Below are 18979 nucleotides of genomic sequence, written 5' to 3'. Positions count from 1 at the left end.
AACCCCCCTTCCTCTCTCTCTCTGGCAGAGCTCCCAGACCCCACCCTGATCATTGACCCCATCACGGAGGAGCGCGCATCACGCACCCTTTACCGCATCGAGCTGCTGCGCCGCATCCGCGAGCAGGTGTTGCCCCACCCCCTGCTGGGCGAGCGCCTGCGCCTCTGCCAGCCCAGCTCTGACCTGCCGGAGTGGTGGGACTGTGGCAGGCACGACCGCGACCTCCTCCTGGGCGCCTCCAAGCACGGCGTGAGCCGCACCGACTACCACATCCTCAACGACCCAGCCTTGGGCTTCCTTGAGGCCCACAGGAAGTTCACCAAGGGGGGATCGGCTGGGGCGCCTCAGCCGCCCCGCGATGGTGCTCCCTCTACTGCCTCTGAGCAGGCCGCTGCTGAGAAACCCTCCCATGTCAAAGAGGAGGAGGAGGAGGAGGAAGACAAGGTGGTGAAAGAGGAAGGTGACAACGACCTTCCATGTACTAAAGCCGAGAAACAAGACGAGCAGGAAGGCAAGGACGAAGAGATGGAGGGAGAGAAAGAAGAGAAGGCTACGTCTCCCAAGAAGGAGTTGAAGGAAGAAAAAGCGAAGGAGGAGGGAGAGGACCTTAAAGACGAGGAAGACCAAGAACTGAAGGAGGAGAAAATGGAGGTCAATGGGGATGCTGACGGAGAGACTTCCAAGGAGGCTGAACCTGAGAAAGAAGACCCTCCCAATGAGGACGTCGGGGACCAGGACAAGAATCCGGAATTCCAGGAGAAACCGGAGTCTTCCAAAGCATCGGAAGACCAGGAAACCAAGAAGGAAAAAGATGCGAGTCCAGCCAAGTCTCCCAAATCTCCCAATCCAGTGGCTGAGAAAGGCCCCGAAGAGGAGGATGAGGAGAAGATGGAGGAAGACGACAAGTCTGAGAAGTCGTCTCAAGCTGAAGGTATGTCTTACTCCCAACCCCATTGCTAAAAATAGAGCTTTTCTCAAGGAAAATTTCAATTTTAGGGTGTGAATTCATGTAAACTATCAACCGTGGGTCTGTGTAGAAGTCTATACAATAGACCGTTGGGCCATGCAAGTGCATGAATCATAACTACTCTGTTGAAGCCAGCCCCAACACAGTAAGTGGCTGTGTGTAGTTGGTCTGCTTTAGCTGGCATTTAGAAACTACTATATGTCGTCTATTTAAGCTTGTTGCTTAGTGTTGAAATGAAGACTCACTGTATGACCCTTCTAGTATACTGCTGTTGCTAATTTTGAGAAAGCACTAGATGAAGCCATTTGTAGATTCTCTTGTGGCTGCTGTTGACCAAGCGTTGTTGTCGTCATTTTTCAGTTGGTGCCACCTCTGAGCAGAAGAACTTTGACGAGGAGAGCAATGCCTCACTGAGCACCACGGCCAGAGACGAGACCCGCGATGGGTTCTGCCCCGAGGATGGAGAACCCTCAGCCATCCAGAGAACCTTCTCCTTCTCTTTCTGGCCAAAGGTTTGTAGAACAAAGATGTACATTAATTCACAGATACATGCTCATATTCATTTAGTGGTGAAATATATACTGAACAAATAATTATATAATGTAAAGTGTTGGTCCCATGTTTCATGAGCTGAAATAAAATATCCCAGAAATTTTCCATACGCACAAAAAGCTTATTTCTCAAAAATTTTGTACAAATTTGATTACATTCCTGTTAGTGAGCATTTTCTCTTTTGCTAAGATAATCCATCCACCTGACAGGTGTAGCATATCAAAAATCTGATTAAACAGCATGATTAATACACAGGTGCACCTTGTGCTGGGGACAAAACACACTGTCGCAAGTTTTAACCTCTACTTCATCACCCTCCCGGATCCGGGATCCTCCTCATCAAAAAAGCTGACTAGCATAGCCTAGCCTAACGGGACAGGGATATCATATAATATAATTTTCATGAAATCACAAGTCCAATACAGCAAATGAAAGATAAACATCTTGTGAATCCAGCCATCATTTCCGATTAAAAAAAAAACATGTTTTACAGCGAAAACACTATGTATTTCTATTAGCTAACCACAATAGCCAAACACACAACCGCATATTTTCACCATGTTTCCACCGCATAGGTAGCTTTCACAAAACCTACAAAATAGAGATAAAATTAGTCACTAACCAAGAAACAACTTCATCAGATGACAGTCTTATAACATGTTATACAATACATTTATGTTTTGTTTGAAAATTTGCATATTTGAGGTATAAATCATAGTTTTACATTGCAGCCACCATCAAAAATAGCACCAAAGCAGCCAGAATAATTAGAGAGCAACGTGAAATACCTAAATACTCATCATAAAACATTTATGAAAAATACATGGTGTACAGCAAATGAAAGATAAACATCTTGTGAATCCAGCAAATATTTCCGATTTTTTAAAAGTGTTTTACAGCGAAAACACAATATAGAATTATATTAGCTTACCACAATAGCCAAACACACAAACGCATTTATTCACCGCAAAGGTAGCTTTCGCAAAAACCAGCAATAGATATAAAATTAATCACTAACCTTTGGACAACTTCATCAGATGACAGTCTTATAACATCATGTTATACAATACATTTATGTTTTGTTGGAAAATGTGCATATTTAGAGCTGCAAATCGTGGTTATACATTGTGAATACGTAGCAACATTTCCCCAGAATGTCCGGAGATATTTTGTACACTCACCTAATCTGACCAAAGAACTCATCATAAACTTTACATAAAAATACTTGTTGTATGGCAAATGAAAGATACACTGGTTCATAATGCAACCGCTGTTAGATTTTTAAAAATAACTTTACCACAACATACAGCTTGGGTTATTGTGAGACAGCGCTCACCAACACGGCGGAGAATAGGCATCAACATATTACACAGAAATACGAAATAACATCATAAATGTTGTCTTACTTTTGCTGAGCTTCCATCAGAATGTTGTACAAGGAGTCCTATTTCCAGAATAAATCGTTGTTTGGTTTTAGAATGTCCATTTCTTCTGTCGAATTCGCGCCACAATGCTAGCCAAGGTTGCTAACATTCCCATCCTCTCTTGGCGCAAAGAACGGAAAACTCAAAGTCCCAATAAACGTTGAATAAACTGATAAAACTCGGTTGAAAAAACCTAATTTATGATGTTATTATCATATGTATCAAATAAAATCAGAGCCGGAGATATTCGCCGTGTATACCGCTTTTCAGAAGACAATGCCGAGGTCCCTCGCGCGCCGTCGAAGACAAAGAAAATACCGGACCTGTCACTCCAAAAGCTCTTGTTCGGCCTCAGATCAAGCTAGACACCCCATTCCACCTTCCACTGCCCGTTGACATCTAGTGGAAGGCGTATGAAGTGCATACATATCGATAAATAAAAGCCAGTTGAATAGGCAGGCCCTGAAACAGAGCCTCGTTTTCAGATTTTTCACTTCCTATATGGAAGTTTGCTGCCAAATGAGTTCTGTTTTACTCACAGATATAATTCAAACAGTTTTAGAAACTTCAGAGTGTTTTCTATCCAATAGTAATAATAATATGCATATTGTATGATCTAGAACGGAGTAGGAGGCCGTTTAAATTGGGCACGATTTTTTACAAAGTGAAAACAGCGCCCCCCTATTGACAATAYGTTTTAAGGGAGTGTGTAATTGGCCTGCTGACTGCAGGAATCTCCACCAAAGCTGTTGCCAGTGAATTTAATGTTAATTTCTCTACCATAAACTGCCTCCAACGTTGTTTTAGAGAATTTGGCAGTACGTACAACTGGCCTCTCAACCCCAGACCATGTGTAACCATGCCAGCCCAGGACTTCCACATCCGGCTTCTTCACCTGCGGGATCCTCTGAGACAAGTCTCCCGGACAGCTGATGAAACTGGGTTTGCTCAACCAAAGAATTTCTGCACAAACTGTAAAAAAMCGTCTCAGGGAATCTCATCTGTGTGCTCGTCATCCTCACCAGGGTCTTGACTTGACTCCATTCGGCGTCGTAACTTAATTCAGTGGGCAAATTCTCACCTTCGATGGACGCTAGTACACTGGAAAAGTGTGCTCTTCACGTATCAATCCTCGTAACTGTGCCAGGCATATGCCAGACATTGAGTATGGTGTTGTATGGGCAAGCGGTTTGATGATGTCAACTTTGTGAACAGTCTCTCATGAAGCCTGCAGCATACCATCCAGCATCCCACTGCTGGGTTACCGCTGAAGTTAAGCAGGGTTGGTCCCTGGATGGGAGACCAGATGCTGCTGTAAGTGGTGTTGGAGGGCCAGTAGGAGGCACTTTTTCTTCTGGTTGAAAGAATAAGATCTGGCATGCCCCAGGGCAGTGATTGGGGACATTGTCCTGTGTATGGGGCCATCTTTCAGATGGGATGTTAAACTGGTGTCACTAAAGTGCCCATGGCACTTATCGTAAGAGTAGGTGTGTTAACCCCGATTTCCTGGATAAATTCCCAATCTGATCCTCATACCATCATGGCCTCCTAATCATCCCCAGCTTCCAATTGTCTCATTCATCCCCCGTACTCTCCCCTGTAACTATTCCCCAGGTCGTTCCTGTAAATGAGTATGCGTTCTCAGTCAACTTACCTCAGGGCTCCCGGGTGGCGCAGCGGTCTAAGGCACTGCATCTCTGTGCTAGAGACATCACTACAGACCCTGGTTCAATTCCAGGCTGTTTCACAACCAGCCGTGATTGGGAGTCCCATAGGGCGGCGCACAATTAGGCTGTCATTGTAAATAAGAATGTGTTAACTGACTTGCCTAGTTAAATAAATAAAAATAAAAAGGGATAAATTACAAATGGTGGTGGTGGGGTAATGGTATGGGCAGGCATAAGCTACGGACAACAAACACAATATATATTATCGATGGCAATTTGAATGCACAGATATACCTTAATGAGATCTTGAGGCCCGTTGTCGTGCCATTCATCCGCCACATCACCTCATGTTTCAGTATGACCCCATGACGCAAGGATCTGTACACAATTCCTGGAGGCTGAAAATGTCCCACTTCTGTCACGGCCTGCATATACGCACCAGACATGTCTCCCATTGAGCATGTTTGGGATGCTCTGGATCAACATGTACGACAGCTTGTTCCATTTCCCGCCAATATTCAGCAACTTCGCACAGCCATTGAAGAGGAGTGGTCAACTCTATGCGAAGGAGATGTCGCTCTGCATCAGGCAAATGGTGGTCACACCTGATTAGGGTTGAATGACAAAAACCCGGTTACCAAGAACCCGGTTACCACTCCCTTTCACTGGTATAAATAACTGTGAAACTGGTCAATTGTAATAAATGATTTATATGAACAGCATGGCATTAATTGGAACTGTTAAATTGTGTGGTCCAAATCTGGCATCTCTACAGCCTCTGCATGATGACTCATCTCAGTATGGAGCGGCAGCTCACAATGCATGTAGACCTATCGTCTCATGGTAACTTTTTTTTCTTGTGACCTATGCTACAGTAATATAAAGGCTGAATGTGCGTCAAATTTACCCATCTCCATCTGGCTTGTTTTTCAGTTGTAGATTACAATTTTTATTTTAAGAGTTTTAAATCACCTTATCACTCGAATATTGTTGCTTTGACTCCATTCAAATTGTGTTATATATGTAGGGCTATATATCAATCTAGATGTCCTAGCCAACCTCTTTTAGGTAATAAATTCAATCCAGTATTAGCCTTAGCTAATTAATGTTGGGTTATGCATAATAAGCTTCTGTCTCTTGCGCAACACGCAAGCACCTGTGCGCCACTGGCCTCCACTTAAAAAACGCTCCTTAGCTCTTGGAGTCCCAGGAAAAGCTCATCTAGAATAGCTTGCTCGACTTTATTTTGTTGCATTTATTCAGACCTGTAACATACAATCTTCGCGAAGAGAAGTGAAAGCCTTCTGAATCTAGTCCTATATTATTCAAGGATGTCATTGGAATTATGAAGATGGGGACAACGAAACTTATTTCATTCAAATGTTGAAAGTGAGGAAAGAATGAAGCAACAATAGATGTAAAGGTAGGCAAATGTAAAGGTAGGGAAATATTATGAAAGGTACAGTGCATTTGGAAAGTATTAATTCTGACCCATTTACTTTTTCCACATTTTGTTACGTTACAGCCTTATTCTAAAATTGATTAAAATAAATAAATTCTCAGCAATCTACACACAATACCCCATAATAGGCACACACTATACAGTGGCTTGTGAAAGTATTCACCCCCCCTTGGCATTTTTCCTATTTTATTGCCTTGCACCCTGGAACACAACATTGCACACATGCTTTGAAGATGCAAAATATTTTTATTGTGAAACAAACAAGAAATGCAGCAATTACAGCTGCAAGTCTCTTGGGGTATGTCGCTATAAGCTTAGCACATCTAGCCACTGGTATTGTTGCCCATTCTTCAAGGCAAAACTGCTCCAGCTCCTTCAAGTTGGATGAGTTCTGCTGGTGTACAGCAATCTTTAAGTCATACCACAGATTCTCAATTGGATTGAGGGCTGGGCTTTGACTAGGCCATTCCAAGACATTTAAATGTTTCCCCTTAAACCACTCAAATGTTGCTTTAACAGTATGCTTAGGGTCATTGCCCTGCTGGAAGGTGAACCTCCGTCCCAGTCTCAAATCTCCCGAAGACTAAAACCGTTTTCCCCTCAAGAATTTCCCTGTATTTAGCACTATCCATCATTCCTGCAATTCTGACCAGTTTCCCTGTTCCTGCTGATGAAAATCATCCCCACAGCATGATGCTGCCACCACCATGCTTCACTGTATGGATGGTGTTCTTGGGGTGATGAGAGGTGTTGGGTTTGCGCCAGATGGCTTTTTTCTGACCACTCTTCCGTAAAGCCCAGCTCTGTGGAGTGTACGGCTTAGTGGTTCTATGGACAGATACTCCTATCTCCGCTGTGGAGCTTTGCAACTTTTTCAGGGTTGGCTATCTTTGGTGCCTCCCTGATTAATGCCCTCCTTGGGAGGTTTGTTGTGGTGCCATATTCTTTCCATTTTTTAATAATGAATTTAATAGTGCTCTGTGGTATGTTCAGTTTCAGATATTTTTTTATGACCCAACCCTGATCTGTACTTCTCCACAACTTTGTCCCTGACCTGTTTGGAGAGCTCCTTGGTCTTCATGGTGCCACTTGCTTGGTGGTGCCCCTCAATTAGTGGTGTTGCAGACTCTGGGGCCTTTCAGAACGTGTGTGTGTATATATACATATATACTCAGATCATGTGAAACTTAGATTGCACACAGGTGGACTTTATTTAACTAATTATGGGACTTCTGAAGGTGATTGGTTGCACCATATCGTATTTAGGGGCTTCATATTATTATTTTTTAAACAAGTAATTTTTTTACATTTCACCATATTGGACTATTTTGTGTGTCCATTACATAAAATCCAAATAACAATACATTTCAATTACAGGTTGTAATGCAACAAAATAGGAACAACGCAGAGGGGGATGAACACTTTTGCTAGGCACACACTATAGGCACACACTATAAACCTAAGGTACTTGAGCAGTTCGGTATTAAAGAAATAACACGGATATCAGTTTACGTAAAGAAATAAAATGGAGAAAAGCCCTGTTTTCAAGTCGGACCCAACTCCATCATCAAAGTACTTCTCTAGTTGTATTAACCCATTCCTCTGTGCGCCATTTTGACTTTCCAGGATCGCGTGATGATCAATCGCATGGACAACATCTGCGAGGCGGTCATCAAGGGCAAGTGGCCCGCCAACCGCCGTCAGTTCTTCGACATCCCGGGCCTGTTGCCTGGATACCCTGGCCCCATGGCGTCAGAAAGCCCCCAGCAGAGGCGCGGCCTGGCCGAGCTGTCGATGGTGGCGGCTGCTCAGACGAGCTTCAGCGGCAGCGAGGACCTCACCCTCTCGCCACAGGTTAACGTAAGTAGTAAAAAAATATTTTGCAAAAAATGCCCACTCAACAGATTTAGTTTGTAACTATCGGTTAAAAAAACATGCATCTCAGATGATTGGTCTTGGAAGATAAAGTGTATTCATACTGATATATAGGGTGAGGTCTGAAAATGAATATTCCCTTATTACTATATAATTAACTTAAATCACTTAATTTTACTTTCAAACCGGTGTCCCATTTTTCTACATTGATTTTCAATCTAATGTATTTATAAAGCCCTTTTTACATCAGAAGATGTCACAAAGTGCTAAACAGAAACCCAGCCTAAAACCCCAAACAGCAAGCAATGCGGATGTAGAAGCACAGTGGCTAGGAAAAACTCCCTAGGAAGGAACCTAGAGGAACCAGGTTCCAACGGGTGGCCAGTCCTCTTCTGGCTGTGCCAGGTGGAGATTTATAAGAGTACATGGCCATTAAGGCCAGGTTGTTCTTCAGGATGTTCATAGATGACCTGCAGGGTCAAATAATAATCAGTGGTTGTAGAGGGTGCAACAGGTCAGTACCTCTGGAGTAAATGTCAGTTGGCTTTTCATAGCCGGTGAACAGGTCAGAACATTTGAAACTGGAGCAGCAGCACGACCAAGTGGACTGGGGACAGCAAGGAGTCATCAGACAAGGTAGTCTGGAGGCATGATCCTAGGGCTCAGGTTCTCCGGGAGGGGTTAGAGAGAATTAGAGGGACCCAACTTAAATTAACACAGGACACCAGATAAGACAGGAGAATTACATCAGATTTAACACTGACCCTAGCCCCCCCCGGGCACATAGACTAATGCAGCATAGATACTGGTGACTGGGGCGGGGCCAACCAGGCAAGATATAACCCCACCACTGCCAAAGCACAGCACCCACACCACTAGAGGGATATCAATAGACTACCAATTTACTACACTGAGACAAGGCTGAGTATAACCCACAAAGATCTCCTCCACCACACAAGCCCAAGGGGGGTGCAAAACCGGACAGGAAGATCACGTCTGTGACTCAACCGACTCAAGTGTCGCACCCCTCCTAGGGACTGCATGGAAGAGCACTAGTAAGCCAGTGACTCGGCCCCTGTAATAGGGTCAGAAGCAGAGAATCCCAGTGGAGGGGAAGCCGGTCAGGTAGAGACATCAAGGGCAGTTCGTCGCTCCAGTGCCTCTTCGTTCACCTTGTCGCCCCTGGGCCAGACTACACTCAATCATAGGACCTACTGAAGAGATGAGTCTTCAATAAAGACTTAAAGGTTGAGACCGAGTCTGCGTCTCTCACTTTGATAGGCAGACCATTCCATAAAAATGGAGCGCTATAGGAGAAAGCCCTGCCTCCTGTTTGCTTAAAAATTCTAGGGACAATAAGGAGGCCTGTGTTCTGTGACCGTACGTGTAGGTATGTATGGCAGGACCAAATCGRAGAGATGGGTGTAGGCGCAAACCCATGTGATGCTTTGTAGGTAAGCAGTAAAACCTTGAATTCTCAACCCTATATTTCCCCTCTCGCTCTCTGTAAAGGAGGATGCTCTGAGCATGTCGTTGCCAAAGCAGCGTCGTCGCAGGCGGAGAAAGGTGGAGATTGAGGCGGAGCGCGCCGCCAAGCGAAGGAACCTGATGGATATGGTGGCTCAGCTCAGAGAGTCTCACCAACCTGAGTCCCAGAGCCAGGCCATGGACCTCACCAAGGTAGGGTCTTTAAAATGTTATGAATTAATTCTAAATTTAGAATTATGTATCACTTTTTACAACTGCATTGTATTTTTTTGAATTACACTTTTGGGTCAGTGGTGTCCTACGAATCAGGTTTGAAGAGTTAGCGAGGTAACCTTGGTCAACTCTTGAGTTCAACTCAGGATAACCAGTCGTACCAATGTGGCTCACCTTTCAGTCAGGTAAATTTCTATGGCAATGAATCCTACAGAACTAACCTATTCCAGGGCTGGGTAACTCATGACTAACTAATTTATCCTGAATGAAGTGTCTGAGCAGCGAGTTGAGGACCAATTAAATAAGGATTCCTTCCCTCTCGCTCACAAAGATTGTGCCATCATCCTCTTCATTTGAGGAAGAAGACTGATTTTTAAAAATGATCAAATGTTTTGTTAGTATTAAATGTAAAATAATTTATCACATTATTTAGTAATGACAAAATGCATTTGGTATTTTACAGGGACAGTAACTTTTATATGACAAGTGTTATTTCGGTAAAATTATTTTATTGATAGGAGTGGGTGGGGGTGTTGCTCATTCATTGATAAGCGCACCAAAGACTGTTAATGATACGTAATAAAATAAAGACGTCACTTCTAAAAGCATATTTCTCATCATACCATACTGAATTTGCAAGAGAACTTTTCCTTTATTTTGATTTCGACCAAATCTAAATGTGTCAGTTACAAGACTGCTAGAATTATTTTTTTAATTTTTATATTTCACCTTTATTTAACCAGGTAGGCAAGTTGAGAACAAGTTCTCATTTACAATTGCGACCTGGCCAAGATGAAGCAAAGCAGTTCGACACATACAACAACACAGAGTTACACATGGAGTAAAACAAACATACAGTCAATAATACAGTAGAACAATAAGTCTATATACAATGTGAGATAAGGGAGGGAAATGCAAAAAAAAGGCCATGGTGGCGAAGTAAATACAATATAGCAAGTAAAACACTGGAATGGTAAATTTGCAGTGGAAGAATGTGTAAAGTAGAAATAATGGGTTGCAAAGGAGCAAAATAAATACAGTAGGGGAAGAGGTAGTTGTTTGGGCTAAATTATAGATGGACTATGTACAGGTGCAGTAATCTGTGAGCTGCTCTGACAGCTGGTGCTTAAAGCTAGTGAGGGAGATAAGTGTTTCCAGTTTCAGAGATTTTAGAATTAGCGGCAGGCGGACAAGCAATACCCACCATCGTAGTACGGGTGAAGCCTGAGCTGGAATCCGAAGGGAACTGATGCTGGTTCGCTTTAGAAAACCCTGAGTAGATCCTGCTTGCTTTGTAGGATACCCCTCTGGTCTCCCTGATGTATGAGTAAAGATGACCCCACTGAAATAAAGCATTTTAATATTTATCATATCTTTTATATAAAGGAGTCAAGTATGTAAAGCACTCATATTAGTTGCCATGTAAATTAACCTCTTTGTTACAGGCATTGCATTTTAGTCTATACATTGACTCTAAGTTTCCATATTTATCATTGGGACTTATTCTGCTCCAGGGCATGCATCACCACAAGGCAGCGTCGTCCCTGGCGGGCTACTCCAGCAGCAGCATGGTGCCTTCTGCTACCCTCAAGGCTCAGATGGAGCTGCTACAGGCGGCCACGCCTTCCAGACATAGGGCCAATGGCTCATTGGCCGATGCTGACCTGCCCACCCGGAGGAGACGAGGCCGCAGGAAAAATGTGGAGGGGCTAGAGCTGCTGTTTATCAACAACAAGAGAGGAGCCACGGTACAGAGCATGGTCACTAACAGTCACATTTTATTAAAGGTCCAATGCAGCATTTTTTTTATTGCAATAACAAATGGGTTCTGGGTAACAATTAAGTACTGTACTGTGCTTGTGTTAAATTAAAATGGTCAAAAAGAAACAAACAGCTTCTTAGCAAAGAGCATTGGTCTAACTAATTTTCCGGCCAAAACTCCATCCTATCAAAACAGCTCTTTAAAAAAAATTGGTGTGTATGTATATATGCAGTACCAGTCAAAAGTTTGGACACACCTACTCATTCAAGGGTTTTACTTTATTTTGACTAAGAATAATAGTGAAGATGTCAAAACTATGAAATAACACATATGGAATCATGTAGTAACCAAAAAGTGTTAAACAAATCAAAATATAGTTTATATTTGAGTTTCTTCAAAGTAGTCACCCTTTGCCTTGACAGCTTTTCACACTCTTGGCATGCTCTCAACCAGCTTCATGAGGAATGATTTTCTTAACCTCTTGGCGCACGGATCCCTTTAGCGGTATAATTTTCATCAACAACCGCTGATTTGCAGAGTGCCAAATTAAAAGAATTGCAAAAAATATTTATATTCATGAAATCACAAGTGCAATATAGCAAAACACAGCGTAGCTTGTTGTTAATCCACCTGTCGTGTCAGATTTTGAAAATATGCTTTACAGCGAAAGCAATCCAAGCGTTTGTGTGAGTTTATCGATCACTAGACAAAACATTACAAATAGCTAGCAGCAATGTAGATTGGTCAGAAAAGCAATAAAATGAATCGCTTACCTTTGATCTTCGGATGTTTGCACTCACGAGACTCCCAGTTACACAAATGTTCCTTTTGTTCGATAAAGATGATTTTTATATCCAAAAACCTCCATTTGGTTTGAGCGTTATATTCAGTAATCCACAGGCTCGTGCCGGTCATGAAGGGCAGACAAATTCCAAATTGTATCCGTAAAGTTCGTAGAAACATGTCAAACGTTTTTTATAATCAATCCTCAGGTTTTTAACATAAATAATCGATAATATTTCAACCGGAGGGTAAACTATTCAATACAGACAGAAATAAAATGTCGAGCTACCACTTTCGCGCGCAAGAACTAATCAAGCACTGACGCGATTTGATAAATCTCACTCATTTTTCAGAATAAAAGCTTGAAACTATGTCTGAAGACTGTTCACACCCTGAGGAAGCCATAGGAAAGGGAATCTGGTTGATACCCCTTTAAATGAAGGAAAGGCAGGCAATGGAACAGGGATTTTTCAAAATAAGAGGCACTTCCTAGTTGGATTTCCTCAGGTTTTCTCCTGCAAAATCAGTTCTGTCATACAGACAATATTTTGACAGTTTTGGAAACTTTAGACTGTTTTCTATCCGAATCTGTCAATTATATGCATATTCTAGCATCTGGGCCTGAGAAATAGGCCGTTTACATTGGGATCGTTATTTTTCCAAACATAAAAATTCTACCTCCTAGCGTCAAGAAGTTAAAGGAGTTCCCACATATGCTGAGCACTTGTTGGCTGCTTTTCCTTAACTTTCTGCACAATCATCCCAAACCATMTCAATTGGGTTGAGGTCGGGTGATTGTGGATGCCAGGTCATCTGATGCAGCACTCCATCACGCTCCTTCTTGGTCAAATAGCCCTTACACAGCCTGGAGTTGTGTTGGTTCATTGTCCTGTTGAAAAACAAATGATAGTCACACTAAGTGCAAACCAGATAAGATGGCATATTGCTGCAGAATGCTGTAGTAGCCATGCTGGTTAAGTGTGCCTTGAATTCTAAATAAGTGTCACCAGCAAAGCACCATCACACCACCACCTCCATGCTTAACGATCGGAACCACACATGCGGAGATCATCCGTTCAACTACTGTGTCTCAAAGACACGGAGTTTGGAACCAATAATCTCAAATTTGGACTCATCAGACCAAATGACAGATTTCCACCTGTCTAATGTCCATTGCTCATGTTTCTTGGCCCAAGCAAGTCTCTTCTTATTGGTGTCCTTTAGTGGTTTCTTTGCAGCAATTTGACCATGAAGGTCTGATTCACACAGTCTCCTCTGAACAGTTGATGTTGAAATGTCTGTTACTTGAACTCTGAAGCATTTATCTGAGGTGCAGTTAATTGCTGATTTTTGAGGCTGGTAACTCTAATGAACTTATCCTCAGAGTTTACTCTGGGTCTTCCTTTCCTTTGGCGGTACTCATGCGAGCCAGTTTCATCATAGCACTTGATGGTTTTTGAGACTGCACTTGAAGAAACTTTCATAGTTCTTGAAATATTCCTTATTGGCTGACCATGTTTTAAAGTAATGATGAACTGTTTCTCTTTCCTTGTTTGAGCTGTTCTTGCCATAATTTGGACTTGGTCTTTTACCAAATAGGGCTGTCTTCTATATACCACCCTTACCTTGTCACAACACAACTGATTGACTCAAACGCATTAAGAAGGAAAGAAATTCCACAAATTAACTTTTAACAAGGCACACCTGTTAATTGAAATGCATTCCAGGTGACTACCTCATGAAGCTGGTTGAGAGAATGCCAAGAGTGTGCAAAGCTGTCATCAAGTCAAAGGGTGGCTACTTAAACAAATCAAATGTTATATTTGAGATTCTTCTAACACGTTTTTGGTTAATGCATGATTCCATATGTGTTAATTGCAGTTTGTTTTTAGTTCCACCGTCAGTTACCCTCAACCCCTCCCATCTATCTGAAGACCATCCAGTTTTGATTTCTATTTGACATATATTTTTCAACTGTTGTGTTTCACAGACGTTCTGAACCTATATACATTTTACGGACACAGTATATTTTACATTAGTGATTTTATTTTTAGTCCCTCACTTCAGCTCCACTCAAGCAGCTCTTACCGAGCTTCCCAAACTCTGTTCTCGGGATCCCCCTTTTTTTCCTAGCACTAACCAGCTGACTCAACTAATCATCAAGTTTTGATTCTTTGAATCTGCTGTGTAGTTCTAGAGCAATAACCAAAATGTGCACCCTTTGTGGTCCCCAGGACCACGTTTGGGAAACGCTGTCTTACACTTAAAGGGCATTACCATAATTTAACAATTTCAGTGTTATTCCAACCTTAGTGTGAAAATGTATATAAACACAGGAAATCATGTTTCGGACAGCACTGGACCTTTTAATAAATAGTTAAATACCTGATAGAAAACAGGTTCAATGGGACAAAGTCTGAATTAAGTTTTAGAAAATGTCAAATGAACACGGGTATGCCTGGGATATCTCAATTAGACTAACGTACATTTAAATACAAGTTTGACAAGACATTGATCAAATGTCATACAAAATCAAAAATTTTAGATACAATTTGAGTAGCTCTACTTTACATGGTAATGAATGAAGTTAACTTTTCCCGGTCTTCATCCCCCGCACCCCTCTATAGGAGGATTCCGAGGGGACCAAAGCGTCGGTGGAGGGGGTGCAGATGCCCCCGCGTTCCTACCGCCACAACATTCCCAGTCCCAGCGCATCCGCCCGCGTCCCCTCTGTCAGCGCTATAGAGGACGGGGACGCTGGTACCCCATCTGACAAGGACCTGAGGGACTGGCTCAGACAGCACCCCACGTACACAATGGACATGCCTACTGCATACACACCAGTATGTACTTCAACAAAATGGAATAAAGTCTAGTTGTTTACCAGATGTCCCTATACAGTAGAACTAACACATCAGTGTGGAATATGAACATATCCCCTACCTTCAACCCCCTGTTCCCTTTCCTAAATCAGATCTTACACCATCCCTTTCAGTGATTAAAATATGGTTGCAAATATAACATTTAGCTATTCTAATTCATAACGGTTAGTGTATATAATGAAGTATTCAAGAATTTCATGTCTGGTCCTGTCGTGGTTCCTAATCCCTGTCCACACTCCCGTATGTCTCTCTGTAGAAGAGTGAGGAGTTGCTCCTCTCCTCCCAGTTCCCCAAACCCAAGCAGAAGCGGCACCGCTGCCGAAACCCCAACAAGATCGACATCAACACTCTCACCGGAGAAGAGAGGGTTCCCGTGGTCAACCGGAGAAACGGCAGAAAGGTATTGCTTCTTTTCAGTACAGTATAAATTAGCTTTGTCACATGCATTGGTCGCCATTTGGCAACAGTTTCAATTTGGCCTTTCATAGCAAAACTGAAGGTATTGCTATCTTGTCAAACATTTTGTTCCTCTTTTTTTCCCAGATGGGTGGAGCCATGGCGCCGCCCATGAAGGAACTGCCCCGATGGCTCCTGGAGAACCCAGAGTTTGCCATCGCTCCTGACTGGACCGACATTGTCAAGCAATCGGTGAGTTTCTTGTCATTCTCCCGGTTAGCCCTCAATTGATTCCAATCAGCACTTGTTTTAGATTTTAACCTTATCTGTTGATGTTTGAGGAGAAATTAATGCCGAATCGCAAAATTGTCGTTTGACTAACTAACCATGGTTTCTTACCCCATTCCACAGGGCTTCCTCCCTGAGGCCATGTTTGACCGTCTCCTGACGGGGCCCGTGGTGCGCGAGGAGGGCGTCCGTCGTCGGGGGAGACGCCCCAAATCGGAGATCGCCAAGGCGACGGCGGCTGCCGCGGCAGCTCAGGCCCAGGCTGCATCGTCCGGGGGCCTGAACCCTCTGCTGATGAATGGTCTGTTTGGAGGCATGGACCTCACCAGCCTGCAGGGCCTACAGAGCTTCCAGAGTCTTCAGCTGCAGCTCATGGGCTTCCCCGGCATGGGGGGGGCTGACTCTAAACACGCCTCAGCCATGCTGCCTCTCATGCTGCCTGGTATGGCTGGTATGGGCGGCCTGCCAAACATGTTTGGCCTGGGAGGCCTGTTCGGAAATAACCTCGCCGCTGCCTCGGCTGCAGCCACGCCCGCTGCAGCCTCCAACGGCACCAATGACGAGGGCGATTCGGACGAGACGTCAAAGAGAGACGACGGGGAGGGCGGAGAAGAGGGGGATGAGGAGAAGGACACTGGGGTGGAGTCGAGCGAGGCTAACAGGGACGCCGCGGCTCTGAACGCAGCTGCTGCCGCAATGGCCGCCTCCGGCATGTCGGCCAGCTCCCTGGCCTTCAACCCTTTCCTGCTGTCCACCATGGCCCCTGGGCTCTTTTCCCCCTACATGTTCCTGCCCCCTGGCCTGGGAGGTCTCACTATGCCTGGCTTCCCCCCCACCACCCTGGCTGACCTGCAGAGCGCCATGGCTGGAGCCATGGGGGCTGCTTCTGGAGCTCAGGGCCAGGAGAAGGAGCCCAGCCAGGCTGGCCCTGCCCCGGACCGCCCTGCCGCCGCTACCGCAGACCCAGAGACAGCCGACGACAGTGACTCAGCAGAGAGCCTGGAGAAGACGGCCGAGTCGTCTGCCCTAGAAGACGAGGCCTCCGCATTGGCTGAGGAAGCCGACTCGCCGCAAGACCTAGCAGCCGAGGATGAGGAGGAAGGAGAGGATGCCCCTGAGAAGAGTGACTGAAACTAAACTGGCCTTTGACCCCCTCCCCTCCCCCCCCAGTGCTCTCATGACACGTTTACACAACAACTTGATATCCAAATTAGTTTTTTTGTTTTATTTGTCTTTGTTTCTTTTACAGGTAAAAATGAAAATCAGGGAGAGTATACGTAACTAAAAGGCTCTCACTGTAGCGTTAATAGCGTAGTCAGGGAAAAAGCAAACTGAACTAGAGTTTTGCAGATGTCAAAAGGATGTTATTTTTGGTCTTTGTGCTCTCTGAACAGTGCATACTAGATGAGATGGAACATTTCCTCCGAAATATTATTATAGGAATTAATCGTTCCAATAGTGCTATGCTGCTTTTCTGTTTCTGTATTTTTTATTTTTTATTACTCTCTTGATATTGTGAAATTAAGTAGCATCTCGTAACTCTCCATTGGCGTACAATTTAACGGCATTAAGCGTCTATATGCTGCTGATGAAAAGGATCTTGTTGATTTTTTTTTTTTTTTTTTTTGCTGTTGTACTGTTCTGCCTTGAAGAGCAGGATGAAGTCCTCACATATCAGATGGCCTAATAATCTGACTGTTCCCAGTCTCTCACACTGATCTCCCACACAAGTCTACACACACCCGACTGTTTCTTCCTGTAGTCTTACACACTAACAATCCAATCTCTGACTCTTCCCCGTCTCAATCGGACGGTCTTACCCTCATCCACCGTTCCTCTCCCAGTCTATGAATCGACCCCGTTACCTTTCTCAGTCACTCTTCCCAGTTCCAGTTTTCTGCCACCTACTACTACTACTACTACTACTACTAACACCCATATTGTCTGACTCTTCCAAGTCACACTCGTTATAGAAACTGTTTTCCAGTCTCACACACTGATGGCCCTGACTCTCCTGACTGTTTTTAGTCTGACACACTGACAAAGCCAAGCAGGGGAGAGACCTCTCTTCCACAACGCGGAAGGAGACAGCAATAACCTAAGGCAGCTTTTGAATGTCTCAAACATCGCTCTCCCATTAAAACACAACCACAAGTGTCGGTGAAAAAGAGAAACTAAATCGCATATAAACGATGACATGAAAAAGTACTGCAATCAATTTGTCTCACACTATCCCTGTTGATGCACTGGTGTAAGAGTAAAATAATCAGGTACCTTTATTAGAACTATTGAATGGGCTTTTTGTTACTTTTAGCCACCAAGCTGAAATGCATTACCTCAATTCTAACTAGCCTTGAAGTTTACAGACATAAGTTGTAAATGTTTCTTTGTCTTTTTTTTTTCTTTTTCTTTTTTTTCTTTTACATCATGTATGATGAACTGTAGTTATGATGCTTTTAATAAAAGTGAATCATGATATTCGCCTAGGAAACCAAACCCGGAGTGCTTGTTGACCAGTTTTTTTTTATTTTTAATTGGATGTTAAATGTACATGTCTATTTTGAGTGTTAAATGACCTTGGTTGATTCATGGTGGTGAAGTTATTACCCCCAGAATAGGAAAATAAAGGCTTTTTAAGTGCAGATGGACATATTTTTGCCAAATGTGATATCTACTAACAATTCAATAAAATCCACTACAATTAATCACATTTTAGAAATATTTCATTGCGCAATAAGCATAATAATTTGGCTGAACACTAGAGCAATCACACCATCCACCTACCCTACAGGAGGGAAGAAGAGGGGCCCCTGCTGAGATGTCTACTTTGGCTGCATGCCAGCTCACCTCTGACTGATCAGAAAGGTATTTATAGGTGAAAGCAATCTGATACAACCCTAATTAGGCTTATCTTTGGTTGTGAAGAAGCCAACGAATGTGGTTAGGCCATTTTGAGAATTTGACCAGTCATTGAGAGTCCTAAGGGTAACCAACTTGGATTCTTACTTGAGTGTTCTAACTCATGCCTTATATAAAATGGTCGTTCCGAAGATGCTTTCAACCTATTTATTCCGTATGTGTGGCTCATGCAGGAATCAAACCTACGATTTGTGCACAAAACACTGCCCCAACCAACTGGGCCATTGGAAGCATATGTTGCCTGGTGGGGTCTAGGGTCAGTGGGGTGGAGGCACAGGAGAGAGGAGGGGTAGGGCTAGTG

General features: G+C 43.5%; 1 protein-coding gene across 3 annotated transcripts in view; it reads left to right on the top strand.

Moving 5' to 3' along the window:
• chd7 (chromodomain helicase DNA binding protein 7) overlaps positions 1-18464 on the top strand; it is a 79801-nt gene extending 61337 nt beyond the window's left edge. For all 3 annotated transcript variants that reach the window (XM_023977808.2, XM_070436680.1, XM_023977807.2), the window contains exons 30-38: positions 29-931; positions 1328-1479; positions 7699-7932; positions 9460-9627; positions 11163-11396; positions 14821-15036; positions 15332-15475; positions 15619-15723; positions 15883-18464. In XM_023977808.2, the coding sequence (XP_023833576.1) occupies positions 29-931; positions 1328-1479; positions 7699-7932; positions 9460-9627; positions 11163-11396; positions 14821-15036; positions 15332-15475; positions 15619-15723; positions 15883-16890 (3164 nt within the window). In that variant the 3' untranslated portion in view covers positions 16891-18464. The remainder of the gene's footprint in view (positions 1-28; positions 932-1327; positions 1480-7698; positions 7933-9459; positions 9628-11162; positions 11397-14820; positions 15037-15331; positions 15476-15618; positions 15724-15882) is intronic.
• The last annotated feature ends 515 nt before the right edge of the window (positions 18465-18979 follow it).

Source organism: Salvelinus sp. IW2-2015, linkage group LG32 (genome assembly GCF_002910315.2).
Source record: "Salvelinus sp. IW2-2015 linkage group LG32, ASM291031v2, whole genome shotgun sequence".
NCBI classification, from domain to species: Eukaryota; Metazoa; Chordata; class Actinopteri; order Salmoniformes; family Salmonidae; genus Salvelinus; species Salvelinus sp. IW2-2015.
Note: the sequence above shows the minus strand (reverse complement) of the source record. Positions and strands in the feature narration are given on the sequence as shown.